Source organism: Meles meles, chromosome X (genome assembly GCF_922984935.1).
Source record: "Meles meles chromosome X, mMelMel3.1 paternal haplotype, whole genome shotgun sequence".
Classification (NCBI taxonomy): Eukaryota; Metazoa; Chordata; class Mammalia; order Carnivora; family Mustelidae; genus Meles; species Meles meles.
Window position 1 is genome coordinate 41,775,596 of NC_060087.1, and position 26,454 is coordinate 41,802,049.

A 26,454-nucleotide genomic window follows, 5' to 3' on the forward strand; every position below is an offset into this window, starting at 1 on the left:
ATTTTACTGACACATGAGACTATGGACTGCCGAAAGCATGAATTTTGTGGAGGAAAGAACTAAATCAGTTTCTCAGGCTTGGCACTGCTGACGTTCTGGCTGGATGGTTCTCGTTGTGGGAGACCGTCCTTTGTTGTGGGGGATGCTGTAAGGTCCTCAGCAACATCCCTGGCCTCCTCCCAGTAGCAGATACCCACCCCCAACATACCCAGCTGTGACAATCAAAAATGGTTCCAGATTGCCAAATGCCTCTTGGGGGGTCAAAATCGCCTCTGGTTGATACTCCACACCAGATAATTCAGTTTAACTCACTTATTCAAAGATAAGTTTGGCCCTGTGTTTACCCTAGAGAATTTTATAATCAAGTATAATTATAGAGATGTCTTGTTTTTCTCACTGCTACCAGAATTTGGAAGGGACTAGATCTGGCTCACTTTGGAAAATTTAACTCACACATCTATAGCACTTACTGTGTGGCAACACTGTTCTAAGCATTTCATAAATATTAACTCATTTAACCCTAACATGATGAATAAACTGGGGCACAGGAAGGAAGGTAGGGTGATTTGTCTAAGTGGGGTGGGGAGTATGGGGGTGTGAGGATTGCACCGTTGTGACTATGGAGATTTGGCTAAGCTGGACGTGTGAGCAAAAAAGCCACCTTCAGTCTTCCCAGCAGACCCTTATCCTGCTGTGCTGGTCCAGCACTCATTAGAAAATTCTGGATCCAGCATCGCCATTGTTTTATTTGGGGACCCAAAAGGAAGACTGAAATGTTAAATCCTCACCCTGTCTTCCCAGCTTGGCTGTGCCGGTAAACACTGAGCCCGTCACACCTCAGGGAGAGTAGGTTTCAGAAGGCCGCTCTGGAGTGTCTCCCTTGTGCCGCTGATTGATATGGGGCCCATGATCCCCTGACTGACGTGCTCTGTGAATTCCTGTAGACTTCTGTGTTCTGTCTTCTCTCCTCACCCACCCCCGGCCATACCCCGCTTCATTTTAGTTGTCTTCATTTTAGCTAAATAATTTATAATTGTCAGTTTTACGTAACATGACAAAAATCTCTGCTCTGGGTTTGGGCTTTCAGGTCCGAAATCTGTGCTACATGATAAGCAGGCGAGAGAAGCTGAAACTATCACAAAACAAAATACAGGAACAGATCTTCGGTTTGCAAGTCCAGCTTATTAACCAGGAAATTGCTGCAGGTAACCTTATAGTAAAGATGTCCTAATATAGACTCTGGTTATATCCTATTTTAATAATTTAAAATTTTATGTCAATTGTTTTACTTAAAAATGTTTTAAAATTCTTGTCAAATATCTCATTTGCTCTAGTCCAACCCTGGTACAACATGGCCCATTTCACTGTCAACTTATGAGGCAAGAGATCCCAGGGTGGGGTTGGGGGACTTGCAGGTCTAGGGCAGATAATCTAGGTGTGAGGGAGATATCAAGAGCCACTGGACAAAGCCATGAAAGTATTCTATAACCATCAGATTCATTTAGAAATCACTAGGAGAGGATCTAATCCTAGTTTCCAGAAAACATTTAATTCCAAGGTTACTCATCTTAATGATAGTCTATTAAACCCTTAGCCAGTAGTTAGGAGATCTGGGTTGTGTCTCTTATTTACGATCATTTGTGGATTGCCCCTGTGAAGTAAGCACTGAGCTAGAGAGGAGAACTGTCAGCAAGACCGAGACCCGTCCTGTAGGATATGCTTGGCCACTTGGTGAGAGAGACAGTGCCCTAAGCATGGGGAGCTTGGCTGCAATGACAGTCATGTTCGGTGACATTTATAACCTCCCGGTACCTCATTTAATACAGAGGTTGGTGTCAGAGCCTGGCCAACCAGGAGTCACTACACAGGGTGCACAGAATCTAGCTCCAGCTGAGGGCCAGCCATAGAGTAAGAGTGACACCCAGAAATGAGATGTCAGGTAGGCCTCAAAGGCTCTGGGCTATTTGTAAGGACCGTGGGTCACAGCAGAATGGTATAGCAGGAGGGAGCAGGACTGCTCAGCCACAAAGTCACCGGGACAGACAAGACAAGAAAAACGAAAGGACAGCAGGGGTGGGGGCCCTACGTGCCAAGGAGATTGGCTGCTAGACCACGTGGCTTCTGATCGGTAGGAACCAGTCCCATCACTGCTTGTGCTATCAGCAGGTGGCAGCCCCTCCCCCCCCCAGAGATGAGAGCTGTCAGTATTCACCATGCACCCTGAGAGAACACGTGTTAGTTACCTGGGCCCCTGCTGGTTGTCCTCTCATGGGCAAAGGTCAAGTCCCTGTGCAAGGAGGAGTTGTTCCGTAGTGCTTTTCTTGATTTCAGAGCATTCAAAGTAATAGAGAAAGAAAGATCTGTTCTAAATATGACCGTAGGATGACATAACCAGGTAACCGACGGCCAGTACTCCCCAGGCCAAGCCCAGAGCAGGCGTGGGCGGGAATGCTGTGATTCTTTTCTGCTGGCCTTGCCACTGCAGAACCTGCCCCACACCTCCGTGATGGCCGTTCACGGTCAGGAAATGACTTTAGGTTCAAGACCTAAAATACACGGGAACCACCCACTACCATTTCTGCTATTGCTGGGTTAAAACACATATTCACCTACTCTTCATCCGCCAAAGCCTTTGCTATGTCCTTGAGGGTTTATATTTGACTTGCTTTGGGAAGGGCAGGAGAGATTGGGGGCAGGGTCTGAAATGTCTTTCTAAGACACATCCTAAGTGCTGTGCAGTACTCACACGTGCACGCACACACACACACACACACACACACACACGCACAAATTGGCAGACCCTGTTCTAAACCATGGCTAGTGACATTCTTTTCAGAAACGGAGGGGGCAGCGCTGGGGCTACAGGAGGTGGCACACTCATCTTTGGGATCCCTTTACGGACTGTGAGAGCAGAGGGGAAGAGGCTGAGAGTCACGCTGTGAACAGTGGCATCGTTGAGTTTTCCAGCTTCTGTGAGGTGGCGCGAATCCATGGGCAGCCAGGGCTCGTCGGATGTCTGGAACGGTGGCTGCGGGGGGCCTCTGGGCCACAGTGAGCAAGTGCGCCATTCTTTTAGTCAGTTGTTAAAACGAATCTTTCTTTTCGCTCTCAGGACTTCCTTTGACAAATGCACCAGAAAACTCCTTGTTTTACCCACCACCAAGAATTACCTTAAAGTTAAAAATGCCCAAATCAGCTCCAGAAGACTGCCGAAACAGCTCCACAGAGCCTGATCATGGAGCCCTGTCTCCTGCCAGCAGCTCCCCTGTTCACGGTGTAAGGAGCATGCAGGCATCTCAGGAGTCACTAGACATGAGAATGAAATCGTACCCGAGACATCCGCTAGAGAGCAAGAGTAACCGTCTGCTGGCCAGTCTCAGCCATCCAAGGAGCGAAGCGAAGGATCCCAGTCCTGCCTGGAGAGCTCCATCTCCAGAGTTCTATCATGGGCAATCGCTAGGAAAGCCTCTGGTCCTTCAGGCTGCCCTGCATGGGCAGTCTTCCATTGGGAACGGGAAAAGTCAGCCTACCTCCAAGCTTGCCAAATCCAATGGCCTGGAGGGCAGCTGGTCTGGAGATGCCACCCAAAAAGACAGCTCAAGTGAGATGTTCTGTAACCAGGAGTCCATGCTCAGCTCCCACTTGGCCAGTCAGGGCACCTTTAGAAAATCCACTGTGGAACACTTTAGCAGGTCCTTTAAGGAGGCCACCAACAGGTGGGTGAGGACCACAGAGGACCTCCAATGCTGTGCAAAGCCAACCAAGAATATTAACCCCAAGGAGCAGCTCTGGGGCAAGCAGCTTGTCAGGCGGTCTGCAGGGAGAGCTCCCTATCAGGAAAATGATGGGTATTGCCCAGATTTGGAGCTGAGCGATTCCGAGGCAGAAAGTGATGGGAATAAAGAGAAAGTCAGGGTCAGGAGAGTTAGCTCAGACCGGGAAAATCCTTCCCATGACTCTCGACGGGATTGCCACGGCAAAAGCAAGATGCATTCCCTTTCCCACAGTTCAATGCAGAGGTGATCAGCACCCTCCAAGAATAGCGTAATCTTTGCCTTTAGCCCGTACGCTGGGGAGAACCCCCACACCAAAAGGACTCTCGCATATGTTAGGAGGGATTGTAGTGAGAAAATGCTCCACAGTGAAGTGGGTTGCAGTTTTTGAAACAGTTTCAAGTCTAATTTTCACAAGCACATTTTAAGAATTACAGATTATCTGGAAATTTTCCTGCCAGAGGCTGTTGAGAACAGCTGGGCCTAGAGTACTTGCTCAGTAAATACTTGGGGACAGCTCTCCAGTCTCATTAACACATTGACACACATACGTATTAAGAGTCCTTGTGTCCTTTATGGATTTGCAAGAGACCGTGATTATCAGACACTAAAACTACTTCTCTTTCGAACCTACAGCATGTGACTCTCAGAGCTCCTGTCTGTAGGCAGTTTCTAACTCTACTGGTATCTGGAAACCCGCTTCGGGCAGAGACCGGGGACCAACATCTCAGATACTGTCAGACTCACTACCCTCTTCCTTTGCTCTGCGCAAGGTTGAGCTCCTTTCACAGTATCTTACCTTACCAAGTCAATACTCCTAATGCTTCTAAGTGTCCAGTGCCTGTTCCTAGACCTGCTTGTTGGGGACGCACTTGTAACTCCTTCACCCGTCTAACAAGCATAAAAGGCTAACTTGTGGATAGTGTTTACAAAGGTACAAAAAAGTACTACTTCCAAGGAAAATGCTCTGATTCTCTCAGCTTAGGCATTTGTGAAGGATCCCAGAGCCTTTCCCAAAGTGAGACCAATTCTGAGGGATTTGTACCAGGTCAGGGTTTTTGTGTTACTGTTTTCAAATCAGTTTGACTTAAATAAGTTTGGCTGACAGTTTTTGTATACCTGCTTTAATGTTTATAAAATTTTTATTGAGGTATAATTAAAATATAGTAAAATGCACAGAGGTTAAGTATTCTTACCTGCTTTAATTTTGAAACAGATTTTTATTGTCAAACAGAATTTGAAAGCATGTGTTTAACACATGGATATAATTTAGCTTTCTACCAACTTTGAATCCGAGGCAGTTTCCCAAACAAAAAGGCTGGAGCCATTTTTCTGAAGTTGCTTATACCCTATTCCCAAACAATCAGCCTTGATTTATTTCTGGGAGGAAGAGAATAATTACGTGTAGGGGGGGATAAAACATGTCCGCTTCCCATTTAAAGAAGGGGGAAATGTTACAGTTTTTAAAATGTGAAGCCGACTATAGTTCTCTGCTCTCTTTTCTTCTTAGCCTTAAACTAATATTCTCTTTCTTCTAGTTTGGGAAAGCGCAGTGGGAGTTTTCAGACAAAAGAGGCCATTTTTAGATTTTCACGTTGCTTGCTGGTGAACAGACAGCCCCACTGCAGTAGGTGCCAGGCAGCACGGGGCTCCTCTGCTCTCCACCAACAGGGGAAACGCAGCCCTTTTCCTCTCTCCACTTTCGTTCCTGCAGCCTTGTTCGTGGGTTCCGTGGCTTTTGCTCTGTTCCTCCTTTTTGGAAAACTTCTGCATTTTTGCCTCCCATTTGGCCACACCTTGCAAATGTTTCCTTTATGCCTGTGTACGTGTGTGAACACGCTGTAGCATGTGTCGTAGGCATCCTGTGTTCTGCTCAGATGGAAACAGCAGTGAGTTATCCAAATGAGGAAGACAGTCTCCCGTATGTATGCACTGGGTTCCTGTGCTTTTTCTCTGAGTTCTGCTGGGGTGGCGATGAATTTGACGCCTTCCTGGGAATGACATTATAACGGAGCTGTGTTCTAAACTCCTTCTGTTCAAGGCCAGTACCACAGCCTGTGTCCTTTCATGCCTTTTGGTTCTGAGTGAGTGTGAGGAAAAGCAAACATTTGAAAAAGTGCTTCAGCCAAATTCCATATGTAATGCCATGGGGAGAAGATTGACTAAAATCATTGCAGTCAGGGAAATATAGTTGTGATATTTTTACAGGATGTTCCTAAGTAAATGAAGGAGCCTTCAGCTGTGTACATTTCAACTGCCCCAAAATGTATTTGCTACATATTGTTGTTGTTTGAAGTATTACCTCTTAACCTTCTTTTGTTAATCTTTATTTCATTTTGTCTTATATAGTCCAGTTTTCCAAGATAAACCAGTCTTTTTTCAAATGTCACCTTTTTACCAATACTTTTTCATTAAATTATGAAAACTGCTAACTGCTGTCAGTGTGATAATTTCTTAATTTGACATATGGGTTTTAGAAAATCTTAAATATGTTCCTTTCATATTTAAAAAATCTTATTCATTAAGCAACAAGGTGGTGGGGGAAAAGGACAGAGCGGGAGGGGGAGGAACTGAACGTTTAGAAGCACAGATTCATGGTTCATGTCAATACCAGGGACCAAAGAGAACTCTGGGGCCTTGGACTCTACCCCAAAATCGTGATTTCATCAGGCTAATAAGACAAAACCTTAGGATCATTTAAGATCACCAAGGAAATGGATCCTATTTCAAGTCACAAAGTCCAAAAGGCTTAGATCGGGCATCACTTAAACATACACTCTTTTACATTATTCATTCTGTTTGGAGTCATGTGAGTATATTAATGCAGTACGGATTTTGTAGTGTCATGGGGGGGACTCTGAGGGCATTATAAACATTTTCACTATGTTTGAGAAATGTACTTACCAAAGGTCATTGGGTAAATCAGTAGCGAAGATAGTTAATAGCTTAGGTTGTTTCTCTCCCCCTTTCCTCCCTCCCCCTTCCCCACCCTCCCTCTCTGTGTCTCCCTCCCTCGCTCTCCCCCTTTTTCCCTCTCTCCCTCTCCTCCCTCTCTCATTAATGGCTAACTCCACATTGTTAGCTAAGATGTTGGAGAACTGAAATTATAAATATACCCTACTGTACCCAACAAAAGCTGTGGTGTTTTTTTTTTTTTTAAAGATTTTATTTATTTGACAGAGAGATCACAAGTAGGCAGAGAGGCAGGCAGAGAGAGAGGAGGAAGCAGACTCCCTGCTGAGCAGAGAGCCCGATGCGGGGCTCGATCCCAGGACCCTGAGATCATGACCCGAGCCGAAGGCAGCGGCTTAATCCACTGAGCCACCCAGGCGCCCCTGTAGTGGTTTTTTTAAAAAGATTTTATTTATCTGCGAGAGAGAGAGAGCAGGAGCAGTGGGGGTGGGGGGGTGTTGCAGGGTAAAAGCAGACTCCCGGATGATCAGGGAGCCCAGTGACGCTTAACTGACTGAGCCACCCAGGCACCCCAAGCTTTGGGTTTATACCAATGTCTATATTGCCAGTGGGAGATGAAACCTTTGCTTTGTGTTGAAGCAGCTTTTAAATTCAGAGACTAAACCAGATGATGCTTAGCCCTGGGTGGTGGTGCTTGTCCCCCTCCCCTTGGTTTTACAATCCTCAGCATGTTTGCTGACCCTTGAGAATTTAGAAAAGACACTTGATAGGAGGAAAACCTTGCTGCTGGGTAACTTTCATGCGCTAGTTTCCAAAAATGTATCCTATTTATAATAAACATGCATTAGATTTTCACAGCACTAATTTGGCTCTTTTCAAGTTTTATGGAAAGCAGCAACTGTGTGTTGATTTGTTGTTGTTGTTGTTACAAAGCAACTCAGTTGATAAAGGCCTGCCCTGAAGCTGTGTCCCCCCTGCCTGCCGCCCCCCCCCCCCAGCTCTATGACTCACAGCACTGTTTCAAGGAGGCTTCTGTGGGAAAAACTATAGGGCCTGAAGCTGTGAGGCTTATTGTCCTTGAAGTGAGTGGAGGCAGTGGCAGGGGGAGGCTGAAGACCCAGGCTGGTGGCCTGGTCCAGTTCCGTCCCTAAATCTGTTCCTCGTGGAGAGAAACGGTCAGAGCAGCGAGCATTTCTCATCTGGTTAAGATGGGTTTGCGTGTGAGATTTCAGCCTCCAGGCCTGGGCACCCCAAGCTCTGTTTCCTTCCCCTCCCCCCACAATGGGGTGCTGGACGGGTGAAGCTGTGCCCCTCACAGCAGGTCCCCCCCACGTGGACACCATTTGCAGGAGCCCCTTCCAGTCCCCTTGACCTTCCAAAATACAGCTTCTGTAAATCACACATGGAAATGGGTCTTCTTATTTCATAGCCATTTCTCACAGGACGAAGATACTTGGAGCTAAGAGTTGCTGGCATTTTGCAAATTAGAACCTCGTTGACTTAAATCACCTCCGTTTCAAGAGAGAGAGACCCTCCCGATCAGGCAGTTAGCGTAGGGATCTTCCAGCTGCTTCGCAGAGAATGCGTTCCACGCTTCCTCCTGCCTCAGATCAGCCCGGCACACGTACCAGGCTTCCGGTGACAGGCTTCTGTCCCTCCTAACTCTCCCTTCTTGGCTTTCTAAGACAGGATCTTGGGGTAACTCTGCCCCCTCCCTCCCCCAGCCCTGACAGGCAGCCAGAGGGCCCAAACCAACAGTGGCGGTCAGAGCATCGTGGGCTCTGTGCAGTAGCGTGGCCACTTGCCACTTTTCTCCCGTCTTTCCACAGGGATGACAATGGACAAAGATCAAACGGGGCTGCCTGCCTCTTAGGGGCAGAATTCATGCCAGCGTCCTTGCCCCCCCCCCCCCCGCCAAAGATGGGCTGGGAGGTACACTGGCAAAGACCGGGCTAAAGGACAGTTTCAAGACTACTTAGGTCCCTTAGGGAAGCCAACCGAGACCAAAACCCTTGGTAGGACAGCCCCCAAAACTTGTCTGGGACTGGTCAAGACTTCAAATAGTAAGAACGGCAAAATTCATTGCGCCCTCTTTCTGTGTCCGGCCGTTTGCTAATTAAGCCTCTCACATGCACCGCCTTCTATTTAGTTCTCGTAACAACGAAATGAAGGTGATGCTACGAGCTCTGATGCGTGTAAAAACAGGCTGGATGGTTAAGACAGTTGCTCAAGGTTCCTAGCACACAGCAGGACGGGGACAGGAACCCGTGAGGTCACCTCTACAACATACAACACTTATTCTTTGCCACTTGGCTTGACTCCACGTCCCAAGCCCCTTCTGTAACTGTCCCTGCTCCGCTTCGCCCTGAAGAAACCAACCCGAGTTAGGGTTGAATCCCATGAGCTCTGTACCATTGATCCTTGCCATCCTGGACAGAGATGACTGGACCAGAATTCGTTATCTGACACAGGGCACACGGTTCAGAGGCTCACGTCCAAAGAGCAAGATAATTCACACCAGTCTGGACAGGACAGGTCTCACGGTGGAGGGAGGACCTGGTGGACTTGCCTTCTGCAGAGCTGGTCTACCCTGTAACTCAGTGTGGTGGCCTCAACAATGTCCCCCCGAAGGCACCCACTTCCTCAGCCCCAGCACCTGCCATTCTTATCTTGCATACTGAAAGGGACTTTGCAGACAAAATTAAGGTGAAGGACCCGAGGTGGGGAGATTATCCTTAATGATCCAGGCAGAACCAAGCAGCATAAACACGAGGCTAATTATGAGAGGAGGCAGCAGAACGGGCGGTGGGATCAGGAGGAGTAGGGGATGTGGCAGTCCCTAGTGGTTAGAGCGATGCTGAGAAAGGCTCCGAGCCAAAGGATGCAGATGGCCTCTAGCAACTGGGAGAGGAAAGGAAAGGAACTCTCTCCTAAGGTCTCCAGAAGGAACCTACCCCGGCCTACACCATGATTTTAGACTTCCGACAAAGAGAACGATAAGAAATCTGTGTTGCTTTAAGCCACCAAATGTGTGGGAATTTGCAGCAGCAGAGATAGGAAGCAAATACCCTAGGCATATAGCAGGGCTCCTCACTCTCTCAGAGGAGAATTCCTCCTTCCCAAAAAGCCCACCTGGGCTGTGGCAGACCACTCTGGGTTGCGTGCAGGCTTTCTCTCCTGGTTAACACACTTTGTTGTTTTTCTATCAGTAAGATCCTCCCCTGTAGAAATTGGTTTTCTATTTCCTGCCCCCCAATACTTTTTCCAAGGGACCCTTTGGTGCTTCTCAGGTAGCCTTGAGATAATCTTCCATGGGTCTTGTGGACCCACCATGGCTGGATCTGGCAGTGCCTGAGTAGTTGCCATAGGTTTAGGTGTCCCTGTTGGCTGAAAAATTGTTGGGAGGAAGTGGAAATAACTCTCTGAGTGTTACCCCGTGGGGCGGTGTAAGAAGGCAGGTGGGGTTCATCATGAGGAATGATGCTGTAATTATCAGAACCTCCTACAAGGAAATGGGTAGCTTGGAGAGTTAGAGAGTCCTTGAACTTGGGGATTAAAGACTGCAACTCTGTACTGCCTATAAGAAACCCACTTTTTTAATTTCTTTAAAGATTTTATTTATTTATTTGACAGAGATCACAAGTAGGCAGAGAGGCAGGCAGAGAGAGGGGGAAGAAGGCTCCCCGCTGAGCAGAGAGCCCGATGCGGGGCTCAATCCCAGGACCCTGGGACCATGACCCGAGCCAGAGGCAGAGGCTTTAACCCACTGAGCCATCCAGGTGCCCCAAGAAACCCACTTTTAAGTATAAAGACACAAATAGGTTGAAACTAAGAGGATGATAAAAGATACCATGCTATAACACTAACCCACAGAAAGCTGGAGGGGCTCTATCAATACCATACAAGGACAAATTCATCAAGAGAACATAAAAATCCTAAGCGTTTACACACCTAATAACCAGCTTCAAAATACGTTAAGGAAAAAACGATATAAACCAACAATTACAATCTCTAACTAATAGAACAAGTACACAGAAAATCAGTAAGAACATTAAAGATTTGAGAGGCACCTGGGTGGCTCAGTAGGTTAAGTATCTGCCTTTGGCTCAGGTCATGATCTCAGGGTCCTGGGATAGAGTCCCAGGTTGGGCTCCCTGCTCATCGGGGTGCCTACTTGTCCCTCTCCCACTGCCACTCCCTCCTTGTGCTCACTCTCTCGCTGGCTCTCTCTCTCTCAAATAAATATTTTTTTAAAAAGAACTTAGAAGATTTGAACAAAACTATCAACCATCCGGATTTAATTGACACTTACCACTCCATCCCACAAGAGCAGAAAATACATCCTTTTCAAATGCAAATGAAACATTTACCAAGATAGGCCATTGAACAAGTCTTCATAAATTTAAAAAGATTCAAGTCAAAGGATGGTTCTCTGACCACAATGGAGTGAAATTAGCAATCAGTAGCAGAAACATCTCTGGGAAATGCAATCATTGGACACTAAACAAACTTCTAAATGACACACGAAGCGAACGCTGAAATAGGAAATTAAGAAGTATTTTCTGAACTAAAAAGAAAACACAAGGTGTAATTCGTGGGATGGCAGTAGAACAGTACTTTGAGGACATTGTATAGCACAAAAATGCCTACTTAAAAAGGAAGGGTCGCAGGTCAGTAACTGCACCTTTCATCTTAAGAAAACTAACAAGAAGAGGTAATGAAATCCAAAGTAGAAGAAAGGAAATAATACAGGTTAGAGCTGCAATCAGTGAAACAGGAAAAAGAAAACCATTGAAACCAAAAGCTGGATCTTTGAGAACCTAAGTAAAATAAAATTGAAAAACCTCTAGTGAAATTGATCAAGAAAAAAGAAAAAGCCAATGACTAATTTTAGGAATGAGAAAAATAACATTGCTACAGATTCTATAGGTATTAAAAGGATAATAAGGGAATATCATTAACAAACGTATGCCAGTAAATTCAACAAGACCAAATGGACACAGTCTCTCAAAGACACAAACTAATAGTGCACATTCTAGAAAAAGATAGATAACCTGACAATCTTTTTATTCTTAAATACATTAGAGTTAAAAGCTTTCTTATGGGGGCATCTGGGTGGCTCAGTGGGTTACGCCTCTGCCTTCCGCTCAGGTCATGGTCCCAGGGTCCTGGGATGGGGCCCCGCATCGGGCTCTCTACTCAGCAGGGAGCCTGCTTTCCTTCCCCCCCCCCCCGCTGCCTGCCTCTCTGCCTACTTATGATCTCTGTCTGTCAAACAAATAAATAAAATCTTAAAAAAAAAAAAAAGCTTTCTTATGAAGAAAACTCCAGGCGCAAATGACTTCACTAGCAAATTCTGACAGACGTTTAAGGAACAAATAATACCAAATCTACACAAACTTCCCAAAAATTGAACAGGGGAGAATAGTTCTCAACTCATTCCAGAAGGCCAGCATTACCCTGCTACTGAAACCACACAGACATAATAAGAAAACTATAGACCAATATCCTTTATAAAAGTAGATGCATGGGGCGCCTGGGTGGCTCAGTGGGTTAAGCCTCTGCGGTCGGCTCAGGTCATGGCCTCAGGGTCCTGGGATCGAGCCCCGCATCAGGCTCTCTGCTCAGCAGGGGGTCTGCTCCCCCCTCTCTCTCTGCCTGCCTCTCCGCCTACTTGTGATCTCTCGCTAATAAATAAAATCTCTTTAAAAAAAGTAGATGCAAAAATTCTTAGAACTTCAACAAGTTGAATCCAATAACATATCAAAATGATAACACATCAAGACCATCTTATCTTGGGCTGCTTTAACAAAACACTATAGGCTGGCTGACTAGAACAACGGAAATTTATTTCTTAACAATCTGGGTGCCGGAAAGTCCAAGATCAAGGTGCCATTAGACTCCTGTCTGGTGAAGGCCCACTTCCTGGTTTGTAGACAGCTGCCTTCTCACTGTGTTCTCACATGGCCTTTCCTTGGTGCATACTCAGAGAGAGAGAGGTCTTTTCCTCTTTTAAGGGCATGAACCCTATCATGAGGGCTGTACCTTCATGGCCTAATCTAAAGCTAATTATCTCCCAAAAGGCCCCACCTCCAAATACCACAACACTGGGGGCTAGGACTTCAACATATGAAATTGGGGGAACATAAACATTCAGTCCATAGCAATGACCAAATGAGATTTATCCCAGGAGTGAAAAGGTTGAATTAATATTCAAAAAAACAATCAATATAATTGTCGTATCTCAAAGATACACAAAAAGCATTTGACGAAATCCAGTATCTATTCCTGATAATAATGCTTAACCAGCTAAAAATAGAAGGGAACCTCCTGAAGCTGATTAATGGTACCCATGAAAAACCTAAATCTAATATAGTATTTAATGGTGAAAGACTTAATGCTTTCTCCCTAAAATCAGGAATAAGACAAGAATGTTACTACTTCTCTTTAACCTTATACTAGAATTTCTAGCCAGTACAACAAAGCAAGAAAAAGACATGAAAGGCATCCTGATTAGATGTTTTTTTTTTTTTTTTTTTTTTTTTAATTTATTAATTTTGACAGAGAGAGATCACAAGTAGGCAGAGAGGCAGGCAGAGAGAGTGAGAGGGAAGCAGGCTCCCCTCAGTGCAGAGAGCCCGACGCGGGACTCGATCCCAGGACCCTGAGATCACGACCCGAGCCGAAGGCAGCGGCCCAAACCACTGAGCCACCCAGGCGCCCGGCATCCTGATTAGAAAGGAAGAAATATAACTCTCTTTGTTTTCAGATGATATGAATATCTATGTAGAAAATGATATGGAGGGGCGCCTGGGTGGCTCAGTGGGTTAAGCCGCTGCCTTCAGCTCAGGTCATGATCTTGGGGTCCTGGGATCGAGTCCCACATCGGGCTCTCTGCTCAGCAGGGGCCTGCTTCCCCCTCTCTCTCTCTCTGCCTGCCTCTCTATCTACTTGTGATCGCTCTCTGTCAAATAAATAAATAAATTCTTAAAAAAAAAAAGAAAGAAAATGATATGGAATCTACCAAAAAAGCCATCAGAACTAATAAGTGATTCTAGTAAGGTTACAGGAAAAAAGGTCGATTTACAAAAATCTACTGTATTTTATATACTAGCAAGGAACAATCTGAAATTGACATTTTAAAAGTAATACTATTTATGATAGTACCAAAAATGTGAAATTTGTACATAGACATCTGACAGGAAATATGAAGACCAGTACAATGGCATCAGTAGAACATTTCTGAGAGAAATAGAAGACCTAAATAAATGCAGAGATATACCATGTGTGTGGGTAAGAGGGCTCAGTATTAAGATGTCAGTTATCCCCAAGTTGGTCAAGGCAATTCCAATCAAAATCACACCAACCTCTTGGGGTGGGAATTGACAAACTGAATTTAAAATTCATATAAAAGTGCAAAGGACCTAGGGTTCACAAAAACACTTAGAACAAAAAGAATGAAGCTAGGGGCGCCTGGGTGGCTCAGTGGGTTAAAGCCTCTGCCTTCGGCTCAGGTCATGATCTCAGGGTCCTGGGATCGAGCCCCGCATCAGGCTCTGTGCTCAGCAGGGAGCCTGCTTCCTTTCCTCTCTCTGCCTGCCTCTCTGCCTACTTGTGACCTCTGTCAAATAAATAAATAAAATCTTAAAAAAAAAAGAATGAAGCTAAAAGACTGACACTACCTGATTTCATTCTTGAAATGGTAATTTAAAAAGTGGGCTATTTGTGTAGAGATAGACATATAGATCAATGGAATAGAATGAATTCAGAAGTAGACCCATCCATACATGTGCAAATGATTTTTAACAAAAGTACACAGCAATTCAATAAAAAGAAGATTGTCTTCAACAATCCTCTTCCCAAAAAGTGTACTGGAACAATTGGATATCCATATAGTAAAAAAGAGAAGACTTTCAATCCATACCTCTCACATATATAAAATTAATTTTAAAATGAGTCAAAGACCAGGGCACCTGGCTGGCTCAGTCAGTTAGGCATCTGACTCTTGATTTCAGCTCAGGTCACGATCTCAGGTTTGTGAGATCAAGCCCTGGTGTGGAGCTGGGCATGGAGCCTGTTTAGATTCTCTCTCTCCCTTTCCCTACACTCCTTTCCCCTCCTTCTCTTAAAAAAATGTGCCAAAGACCTAAATTTAAAATTTTAAACCATAAAACTTGTGGACAAAACACAGAAAACCTTTAGGACCTTGGTTAAGCAAAGATTTCTTCTATACGCCACCAAGAGCACTTTCCATAAGAGAACATTGGTAAATTGGACTTCATTAAAATTAAAACTAATTTTTTTCAAAGATTTTATTCATTTATTTGAGAAAGAGAGAGCACGAGCAAGGTGAAGGGCAGAGGGAGAAGTAGATCCCCGCTGAACAGAGTGCCCAATACGGGGCTCGATTCCAGGATTCTGGGATCATGACCTGAGCCAAAGGCAGACCTGAGTCAAACTACTGAGCCACCCAGGCACCCAAAACTGCTACTTTTTGAACAACACTGTTAATAGGATGAAAACCCAAGTCACAGACTGGGAGAAAAGACTTGTAAATCATTTATCTATTAAAGGATTAGTATCCAAAATACATCAAGAATCTTCACAACATAATAAGAAGAAAATAAGCCAATTTTTTAAAAGATTTTTATTTATTTATTTGACAGGGAAAGACACAGGGAGAGAGAGAACACAAGCAGGGGGAGTGGGGAGAAGGAGAAGCAGGCTCCCCGTGAGGCAGGGAGCCTGATGTGGGGCTCAAACCCAGGACTCTGAAACGATGACCTGAGCTGCAGGCAGACGCTTAACAACTGAGCCACCCAGGTGCCCCTAACATATATATTTTTTAAGATTTTATTTATTTATTTGACAGAGAGGGACAGTGAGAGAGGGAACACAAGCAGGGGGTGTAGGAGAGGGAGAAGCAGGCTTCCCGCTGAGCAGGGAGCCCAATGCCAGGCTCGATCCCAGCACCCTGGGATCATGACCCGAGCCAAAGGCAGACCCTAATGACTGAGCCAACCAGGCGCCTCCATATTCTTTTTTTAAATGAGCAATCACAACAACCTCTTTGGAGAAGATGCACGAAAGGCAAATACTTACATGAGAAGAGGCTCAACGCCATTAGTCATTAGGGAAATACAAATTAAAACCACAATGAGAAACCACTATATACCTATTAGTGGTAAAATTTAAAAGACTCACCATACTAAGTGACGTGAGGACGTCTAGGAACTGGAACTCTGATACAAGGGTGGTGGGGATGTAAAATGACACAACCACTTGGGAAAACAGCTTGGAAGCTTTCTACGAAGTGAAGTATACACCTACATAAGATCCAGCCATTTTGCTCCCATGATCTCAGGGTCATGGGATCGAGCCCCACATTGGGCTCTGGGCTCAGTGTGGAGTCTGCTTGAGATTCTCTCTCCCCCTCTCTCTCTGGCCCTCATCCCACTCTCTCTCTCTCTCTCTCAAATAAATAAGTAAATCTTTGGGCAGGGGGACATTAAAAGGACTCCTTCAGTGATGTCTTTGTGTCCCTAAGAACTTTGTTACTTACATTGGCCTGGAATCAGGAGGTTTTATTTTACGCAGCTTCCAATGGTGAATGGTTGGCCTTCAGCCCAGCTCTAGGGACACAAAATTGCACAAGCACCATCTTTATGGCCCTCAGTAGTTCTCATGGGGTCTTCTGGAACCAAAACTGCAACTCAGACCCCCTGCTTCCTTCATTATTTTCCTAGTATCATGTTCTCTACCTGGCATAATTTCTCTAGGGTCAATTTCAAATTTCCATGGCCACATTGGGGAATTTTTGACATGAACAAGACTGTTGATTTAAGGGGTACCTTAGGACAAGAAGGGAAGAAATCCTCATAAGGAGATTTTTCCTGTATAAAAGAGTAAATCTTTTTTTTTTTTTTAAGAGAGAGGGCAGGGAGAAGAGCAACGGGAGAGGGAGAGAGAGAATCTGAAGCAGGCTCCATGTCCAGTGTGGAGCCCGACACGGGGCTCAATTGCATGACTCTGAGTTCATGACCTGAGCTAAAATCAAGAGTTGGACACTTAACTGACTGAGCCACCCAAGTGCCCCTAAAACAGAAATTCTTTTCATGTTTAACACAGGAGATTGTGTTGGCTTCATTTCCATATTTCAAGACTAATGGATGATAGCTTTAAAATTATTTAGATTGGTGGGCTGCCTGACTGGCTCAGTCAGTGGATCACGCAACTTAATCACTGGGTCATGAGTTCGAGCCCCATATTGGGTGTAGCAATCACCTAAAAATAAAATAAAATAATCTTTATAAAATTATTTAGATCGGGGGGGGGGGGGCGCCTGGATGGTTCGTTTGGTTAAGCGACTGCCTTCAGCTCAGGTCATGATCCCAGAGTCCTGGGGTCAAGTCCCGCATCAGGCTCCCAGCTCCATGGGGAGTCTGCTTCTCCCTCTGACCTTCTCCCCTCTTGTGCTCTCTCTCACTCTCTCTCAAATAAATAAAGAAAATCTTTAAAAAGGTATTTAGATTGGTAAAATTGTCAATGGCTGGTTATTGTCTAAATAAGCTGTAATCCCAATATCTCTCTCTATCTCTGTCTCATGTTTGTCAAAATGGGTTTTCTATATCTATACAGTCTTCCCTGTCCTTCAAGAAGAGACATAATTAGTCTCTTACAACAATAATTTCATATTTGCCTGAAGCTGGCTCCCTGTTAATTTTTTGGTTTCTCTCCCTCTCTTTTACACCAGGGTAACGTGAGAGATTACCTGGTCAAAAAAACATGCAGTTGTTATGTGCACACTCTAGGAATATCTAGCCCAGACAAAGTGTCAAAAAAGTCTAAAAAAAGAAAATGGGACGCTTGGGTGGCTCAGTTGGTTAAATGTCTGCCTTCAGCCCAGGTCATGATCTCGGGTCCTGGGATTGAGTCCCACATCAGGCTCTCTGCTTAGCGGGGAGCCTGCTTCTATGCTGCTCCCCCTGCTTGTTCTCTCTCTCTCTCTCTGACAAATAATCAAATAAAATCTTTTTAAAAAGAAAAAGAAAAGAAAATGTGGGGCACCTGGGTGGCTTAGTCGGTTAAGCATCTGACTCTTGATTTTGGCTTAGGTCATGATCTCAGGGTCATTGAATGGGCTCCGTGCTCACTGGGGAGTCTGCTTCTCTCCCTCTCCCTCTGCCCCACCCGCTGCTTGCGTGTGTGCACATGCTCTCGCGCTCTCTCTCTCAAGTAGATAAATAAAATCTTTAAAAATAAAATAATAAAAAAATGTTGTTGAATGATATGTCTTTTTGTGACCCCGAAAAGTATCTTAACATAACAGCCTCTGTTATCCTAGTTGTGAGGAAAGAAGAACGTAATCCCAAGATAAAGTAGGGCTTTTGATGGGACTGAGAGTCTTTAAGAATTAGTTTACCATTTAAAAATAATGTCAGCACAATACTTTGGTTTGGACAAAGCCAGCGCAAAAAATTTTAACCTTCTAAAATTCCTACACTGGTTTTATGAGTTAAGTGAGTTACCATTGTTTCCATTAGTGTGTGTGTGTGTGTGTGTGTGTGTGTACAGTTGACCCTTGAACAATGCAGGGGTTAGGCCACCCACCCCCCCCACACAAAAACCCACATATAACTTTGACTCCCCAACACCATAACTACTAAGAACTTACTATTGACCAGAAGCCTTACTGATTAACACGTATTTTGTATGTTCTATGTATTACATACTGAATTCTTAAAGCTGGAGAAAAGACAGTGTTATTGAGAAAAATCCTAAGAGAAAATACATTTACAGTACTGTATTTATCAAAAAAAGAAAGTCACGTATAAGTGAACCCGCACGGTTCAAATCCGTGTTGTTCAAGGGTGAAATGTATATATTAAACGTATATATTAACAACAAAATGAAATGATTTTTTAGAGTTTAATTTTATTAACTTTTTAAATTGCTATGAAGCACAAAGATTTAACATGTTAGCTGAAATTGAAATTTCTGCATTCTAACTTTTAAGACCTTGGGTAAATGATTAAGGGTTTCTTTCCCAAGTTTTTATTTAAATTCCGGTTTGTTGGAGCACCTGGGTGGTGCAGTGGTTAAGCGTTGGATATTTTTTTAAAGATTTTATTTATTTATTTGACAGAGAGAGTGAGAGAGTGAGCAGCAGAGGGAGAGGGAGAAGCAGGCTCCCCGCTGAGCCAGGAGCCCAATGGGGGGGTGCTGATCCCCACACCCTGGAGACCATGACACAAGCCGAAGGCAGTCGCTTAACAGACTGAACCACATGTGTGTCCCTAGAGTAATGACTTTAAAGTACTGAAAGAACTTAACCATCTGAGCCACCCAGGCGACCCTAAGTGTAGGCTTCTTGATTTTGGCTCAGGTCATGATCTCAGAGTGGTAAGATCAAGCCTGGAGTCAGGCTCCCTGCTCAGCGTGGGGTCTGCTTAGGATTGTCTCTCTCTCTGCCCCTCCCACTTGTGCTCTCTGTCTCTCTTTCTCTCTCAAATAAATAAATAAATCTTTAAAAAAATAAAATAAGTAAATACCAATTAGTTAGCATACAGTATAATATTAGTCTCAGGTTTAGAATTTAGTGATTCAGCACTTCTTACAACACCTGGTGCTCATCAGAACACGCGCCCTCCTTAATCCCCATCCCCTGGTTCACCCATCGCCCCCCACCTCCCCTCTGGTAACCATCGGTTTGATAAATGATTAAGTTAATTGATAAGTTATGTTTGGATGCCTGGACAGTTTCTAAGTAACAAACAGATGCAAAACTCTAGCCATGGAACAATTTTTTGTTGTTCCATGGAGTAATTTTTTACTCTTATTTTCTAGAACGGCACTGTCCTTATGCATAAATTCAGGAAAAGTGTAGGCAACTAATGGAATTCTAAAGCCCAAATTATCAGCTCTCAGAAACCCCTTAAACATCCATGGCCCAACATACAAGCACAACTTGGTTTTGGGTTTTCGTTTTCTTAAAGACTTTATTTATTTGAGAGAGAGACCACAATTGGGGGACAGGAGGGGTAAAGGGAGAGGGAAAAGCAGATTTCCTGCTAAGCGGATAGCCCAAGGCAGGCCTCGATCCCAGAATCCTGAGATCATGACCTGATCCAAAGGCAGACGCTTAACTGACTGAGCCACCCAGGCGCCCAAGCATATCTTGTTTTACTTGCATTTTTTTTTTTTTAACAAACTGAAGGTTTGTGGCAACCCCACATTGTATGTTTTTCCAACAGCATTACGCTTGCTTCACGTCTCTGAGCCACGTTTTGGTCATTCTCATAATATTCCAAATTCTTTCATTGCTATTATATTTCCTGTAGGGATCTGTGCTCAGTGACTACAACTCACTGAAAGCTGAGATGATAATTAGCTTGTGTTAGCCATAAAGCATTTTTAAATTAAGGCATGTACATTTGTTCAGAGACAAGGCTATCACATACATCATAGAATACGCATCACTTTTATGTGCATTGGGACACGAAAAAATTCATTTGACTCACTGTGTTGCAAAATTCACTTTGTTGCAATGGTCCGGACCCGAACCTGCACTACTTCTGAGGTATGGCGGTATTGCCGTTTCCCTTGATGGCAACGAGATCTGTCCCCTCTGAGAGCCACAGGTTGTTTCCTAGCAAGTAAATAACGGGTTGGTCCCTGCATTCAGAAAGTATTTCCAGGGGCGCCGGGGTGGCTCAGTGGCTTAAGCCTCTGCCTTCGGCTCAGGTCATGGTCTCATTGTTCTGGGATCGGGCCCTGCATCGGGATATCTGCTCAGTGGGGAGCCTGTTTCCCACCTCCCCAACCTGCCTCTCTGCCTACTTGTGATCTCTCTCTGTCAAATAAACAAATAAAATCTTTTAAAAAAAGAAAGTAATTCCAATCCCAGGCTCTGGCCTATTACAGGCTGATATGACTAATCCCCACAAGGGACTCACACATGTCCAGCTTTATCGCCAACGGGTCCCAGCTGCATTTCCAAAACATCCCCCTGAGCAGCCTCTGCGTGACTCCAAGCAGAAGGTCTGGTTTTGTCTCAAAACTGCCCTTGAGCCTCAGTGGAAAAGACCTTATCAGGCCCTGTTAGCACCTGACACAGCAATAAAACGCTGAGGCCCTGACACTCAAGTTCGTGTTTCCCAACCTGGAAGATACACATCACTTTATCCTGACTACCGGATGGCCATTCCACTGGGACGCTAAACGGGATTCCTAGGAAACTTCCAGAAGCCGCTGGCTACAGAAGGGGACAGCTTGCGCCCGAAGTGTCTCTGACAACACTTCCCAGTAACTAACAGGCTTCTCCGTTAGGTTCTCCCTTCTCTTCATCCTGTGACTTTTGACCCTCTGTGGGAGGTTTTTCTCAGACCAGAGCTACCGCTCTGATTTTAACCACTGACAAAAATTTAATCATTCTTCCTTTAAATGGACTCTGAAGAAGGTTCATTTCCTTTCAGATGTCACTTCTGGTTCTGAAGCTTCCCTCACGGCTTCCATCCCAAACTCTGGTCACCTACCAAGTGACCTGACATCAACAGAATGCTTCTGCCGAGGTCATGATCAGCAAAAGCTAGCGCCCCCGGGAATGGGGACTAAAATGAGGGCTTGTGCCTTGCCCACGGTAGTCTGTTCTCGTCAGAGACACTGTTCTCAGGAACTGAGATTATCTGAGGGGACATTTCGAGGGACATATAAACAGCTCATGCCAAATGATACTTAGACTACCCCTGGGGTCTGTGCCCCATTACGATTCCATTACCCATGTGGGCACCAGACTTATACGCACCTGCCACACGTGAACTTATCTGGTATATTTGGGATAAATTTTAGAAACTTTCAGACTTTTGAAACTACCACCCCTCCTGTGGACCCTGTTTTCCCAAACGGAAGAGGCAGGCCTGGGTGAATGTGGATAACTCCCCAGAGGGCGAGCTGAGTCTTCGGGCACGCTCTAAGAGCCAGAGTTCCCACAGTCGCAGAAAGGGGGTCCAGAACCTGACTCTGACCTTATTGGATGCCAGAAATGACACGGTTTCTACTCCAGAAGACCTGCCCCCACCCAAAGCCAGTTTACGTTCATTACGCCAGAGTTGCCATGAACAAACTCATGACCTTCGATTTCCTTTTGGCTACCCAAGGGAGAGTTTATGTTTCAGCCAACACTTCTTGCTACACTTATATAAATACGGCGGTCAAGAAGACCAATTTTTTAAAGCTTTCCTTTATTTAAGTAATCTCTACATCCACGGTGGGGCTTGAACCTCCCACCCCAAGATCAAGAGTCGCACACTCCTCTGACTGAGCTGGCCAGGTGCCCCCAAGTAGAACAATTTTTCTGATCAGCCTAAAAGAAAAAGCCATCTGGTTCGAGACCAGCTGGACTTTGAGACATGGCCTGAGTTTGGTCTGTCTCCAGGGTCCATTACAAGGACTAATCATCATCTTGTTTCTGGTAACTGCGCATGGAGCCTTTGGCCGATGCATACTGCCCAGTGTCTTAGATGCCACTGTGAAGCCCCTGTCACGTCAGGGGATTCAAGAATTTACCCTGTGGCCAAAGGGACAGGACAGACTAGCCCAAGCCCTGCTACGGCTGGCTTTCTCCGAGCCACCTCCAGATCAGCAAAATCTCGGCGGCGGTGATGATCACAATATAGAGATTCATGCCCTGCGGCCTGACTTCAATTGATCTTGGACGAAAGATGGGAATGAGAAAGAAATGCAGCCCCCGACGTCCACGAGCTGGCCTGGAACTCACAGCAAGACCTTGGCGTTCTCCTGTTGAACATGGACAATTTCACAGATCGCCAACAGCAGACAAAAGCACTCTGTGTCCATGACAGAACAAGACAGAAACGTCCTCCAAGTCCCCCGGATGACTCAACATCACCCTCTTGTAGCTCATACAAATGGGTGCTGCTTCTTTAGCAGTCACTCCATTCTCCTCACCTTCGTAAGAATGAAGATCTCCAGTCATAGAACTACCCCCACTTCCTGACAGCCTCAATGCTTGCACCCAACCCAGAGGCACCTGATACAAAGCCAAGTCCTGTAAGAGTTTCTCTCTAACACCTTCTAACCAAGACATCCCATGATTCCCCCATGGTGGGAGTTCTCCCTTCTTGCGAGGAATCCACAAACCCAGATTTGTTGGACTGGAGGTGATCTTTGGACGAAGGGGTTTATATCATAAGAAAAGAACCAAGACTTAACCTGAGAGTTCACGATGTAGCAGGAGAGACAGACAGACCAACAGTTCTCAGCCAATGTGGTGAATATCGTAATAAAACATAAAGACAGGATGCTGTAAGGGTGACAGGTGAGAGCCAGAGGGATCAGTGAAGGCTTTCTGGTGGACGGGATACTGGGCTTCAGTAGGAGTGAGCCCAGTGCAGAGGTAGGGGTTGGATTAGTGGGAGGAGTGAAGTGTTCCAGGCAGAAGCAGTAGCAAGTTCAGACACAAGAAGCAGAAAGAGGACATGGCTAGACCATCACTGAAGTCAAGAAGGTACTACTAGCAAGTCTGAGGGGATTTATAGGCTCTTGGGTATGATTAAGTTATATTTTATCAAGATTCAATGAGCACATACTGTGACCACATTGAAGAAATTGACATCATTTGCCTCCAGATGCTACGGAGAAGCCAGCATCACTTTTGCAGTATTGCAGTATGCCAAAAAGACATAACCCGAATTAACCACGAGGAAAAACCAAGTAATCCCAAATGAAGGAGCATTCTACGTTTTGAACTCCCAATATGTCAATGTCACGGCACAAAGGCTGAGGAGCTGTTCCAGATTAAAAGGAGAATAAGCACAGCTCCCCACAAAGCTTTACCCTGGACTGGATTCAGGAACGGAATCCTTTTTTTCCTTTTGTTAGAAGGGACATCCGTGGGACAATCTATGAAATTCAGCTAGGTAATATTGTATCAGTGTTAATCCGCCGATCTTGATAATTGCGCTGTGGTTATAGAAGAGAATGTCCTTTTTTTTTTTTTCCCCCAGGACACACATACCAAAGTCTTCAGATTTAACAGAGCATCACATCTGCACCTTACTCTCAAACCATTCAAGAAAAATAAATATATTGGAGTGCCTGGCTGGCTCAGCTGGTAGAGCATGTGAGGCTTGATCTCAGGGCTGTGAGTTCGAGCCCCACGTCGGGCGTAGCGATTACTTTAAAAACAAATAAATAAATAAACAAAGAAAGAAGCAAATAAAAATCAAGGAAAAAATTTATTTCCATTTATATGTAAGTGAGAGAGACAAAGCAACACTAGACTGTTAACACTGGAGGAATCTAGGTAAAGGGTAATCAGGAATCCTTTATAGGATTTTTTAAAAGGATTTTATTTACCCATTTGACACACAGAGAGAGATATCGAGGGAGGGAACACAAGCAAGGGGAGTGTGAGAGGGAGAAGCAGGCTTTCTGCTGAAGAGGGCGCCTGATGAGGGGCTCGATCCCAGGACACTGGGATCATGACCTGAGACAAAAGCAGACTCCCAATGACTGAGCCACCCAGGTGCCCCTAGGATTCTTGCAACTCTTCTGTAACACTGACATTTTTTTTTAAATAAGGTTACCTCGGGACGCCTGAGTGGCTCAGTTGGTTAAGTGGCTGCCTTCGGCTCAGGTCATGATCCCAGCGTCCTGGGATCGAGTCCCACATCAGGCTCCTTGCTCAGCAGGGAGCCTGCTTCTCCTTCTGCCTCTGCCTGTGCTCACTCTCTCTGACAAATAAATAAATAAAATCTTTAAAAAAAAATAAGGTTACCTCCTCCCTGACTCCCCCCCCCAAAAAAAAAGAAAAGAAAAGAAGAAGAGCATGTCGTTGAGTAGCCTCTATGTGTCAGCACCGTGAGTGAGGGAATGAGAGGCGTCCCTGCCCTGTGGGACTCGCCATCTACGGGGGCGTTTTGGCAGCAGATCCAAAGCGGGGAGACGAGCCCTCCAGGGAGCTGACAACAATCTGGGCAAGAAATGGGGACTTCTTATGCAGTCTATTGGTGGGACCATGGTCTCGCTCTCCGGGTTCGTGGAGAATAAAGTGATGTCTCTGCGACAGCTCAGTGGTGTGGTTGACTAGAGCATCTGAACGATAGGGCTGTAGTTTGGGGGAGAGGTCTGGGACAAGATACAGTTTGGGGGGTTGTCAGCATTAAGGAGGCAGAAGAAGCCATGCGATGGGAAGAGGACCCAACAGAACCCCAGAGAAGCCTCCGGAGATCACAGTCCCGCTCTTTGCCCCACCCAAGAAAGTGTCCTTCAAGTTCTGATTTCTTTATTTTATTTTATTTTATTTTATTTTATTTTATTTTAGAGAGAGAGAGAAAGAAAGCACAAGTGGGGTCGGGGAGGGGCAGAGGAAGAGGGAAAGCAGACTCCACACTGAGTAGGGAACCTGCAAGGGGCTCGATCCCAGGACGCAGATATCATGACATGAGCTGAAACCAAGAGTCAAAACTCAGCCAAGTGCACCACCCAGGAGCCCCCCAAGCTCTTACTTCTCTACTGAAGGTTTCGTCTATTTGCCAGATTTCTCCCAGCTTGACCTACGACTTTGGGATTCTCCTCACTTTGCAGGCTCATGTTTTCCCATCTGTAAATGGGGCCATGAGAGAGCAGTTGTCTTAAACATCTCCCAGGGTGAAGGCAAAATGATTGAGGCCATAAGTGCCCATTACTCTAAGTTAACTAAGTTGAAACTTTGAGCATCTCGGGCCTGCTTTAGAGCCTCCTGCCTTTGAAGCATTTAATCTGCCACCCCTCCTCCTTCGTGAATTTCAGGGAGCTGGAATGCCACAGTGATTATGATTTGAGTGTAGGTTTCAGGATTGTGCAGAAGGCCAGGAATGCATGCTCCACAGAGAGAGATCAATAATGAGATAGCACGAGGGCCCTGGCTGACTCAGTCGATAAAGCGGGCAACTCTTGATCTCAGTCAGGGTCATGAGTTTGAGACCCACGCTGGGCATGCAGCCTATGTAAAAAATTAAAATGATAATGATGCTGAGGTAGCACTGACCTTGGATTCAACGCATACAAAAAAAAAAAATGCACAAATCTCAAGTGTCCCACCAGATGACTTTCGACATGTACGTACTTCTGTGCAACTCAGGCGTCCATCCAGATAGCCTCCATCAGCCCCAGAAAATTGCCGGAATCCCTTCATGGTTACTCCCTGGCTCCCAACCCCCAGCGGCAAACGCCCTCCTGTTTACCTCCCTCCCTTCATTTTTTGAAATGTTTTAAATTTGGATGGCGAGGTCTGCTTTCAAAGAAGAATGTGAAACTGAGCGCTGCGTAGCATCATTTATTCCATTTGATTTTCTAAACCCAATCAAATAAAACCTTTCCTTTTCCCCCACCAAAAACAAACAACCCCCCCAAACACACACACACACACACACACACACACACACGCACGAAAAGAAAAAAGAAACAAACAAACAAAAAACGCTTTACAAAAGGTGGCCTGCAGCCAGCAGCAGTCTTTCTTTCTCCCGCTGGGAAAAGGGTGGATTTGTTTAACCGCTTTGTTCTTTACTTTTTGACCTGCTTGTGTTTAACCGGACCCTCGACCCCAATCTCTGTTAGGCATTTTAACAATTTTTTCTTGTTTAAGTAACAGATAAACTTTAGCGCTCCGTCCAAACTCCGAGGCTTAGATTCACCGGGCTCCAAGCCTCTTCCCCGCCCCCGCTGTCCCGGGAGGCTTTGTAGGATTCTTCCGGGAGCCACGGAG

At 45.2% G+C, this 26,454-nt stretch overlaps 1 protein-coding gene across 7 annotated transcripts in view; it reads left to right on the top strand.

Annotated features, from left to right (window-relative positions):
• Positions 1–4,371, top strand: part of JADE3 (jade family PHD finger 3) — a 135,537-nt gene extending 131,166 nt beyond the window's left edge. For all 7 annotated transcript variants that reach the window (XM_045996433.1, XM_045996432.1, XM_045996438.1 and 4 more), the window contains 2 exons: positions 1,088–1,205; positions 3,113–4,371. In XM_045996433.1, the coding sequence (XP_045852389.1) occupies positions 1,088–1,205; positions 3,113–4,023 (1,029 nt within the window). In that variant the 3' untranslated portion in view covers positions 4,024–4,371. The remainder of the gene's footprint in view (positions 1–1,087; positions 1,206–3,112) is intronic.
• The last annotated feature ends 22,083 nt before the right edge of the window (positions 4,372–26,454 follow it).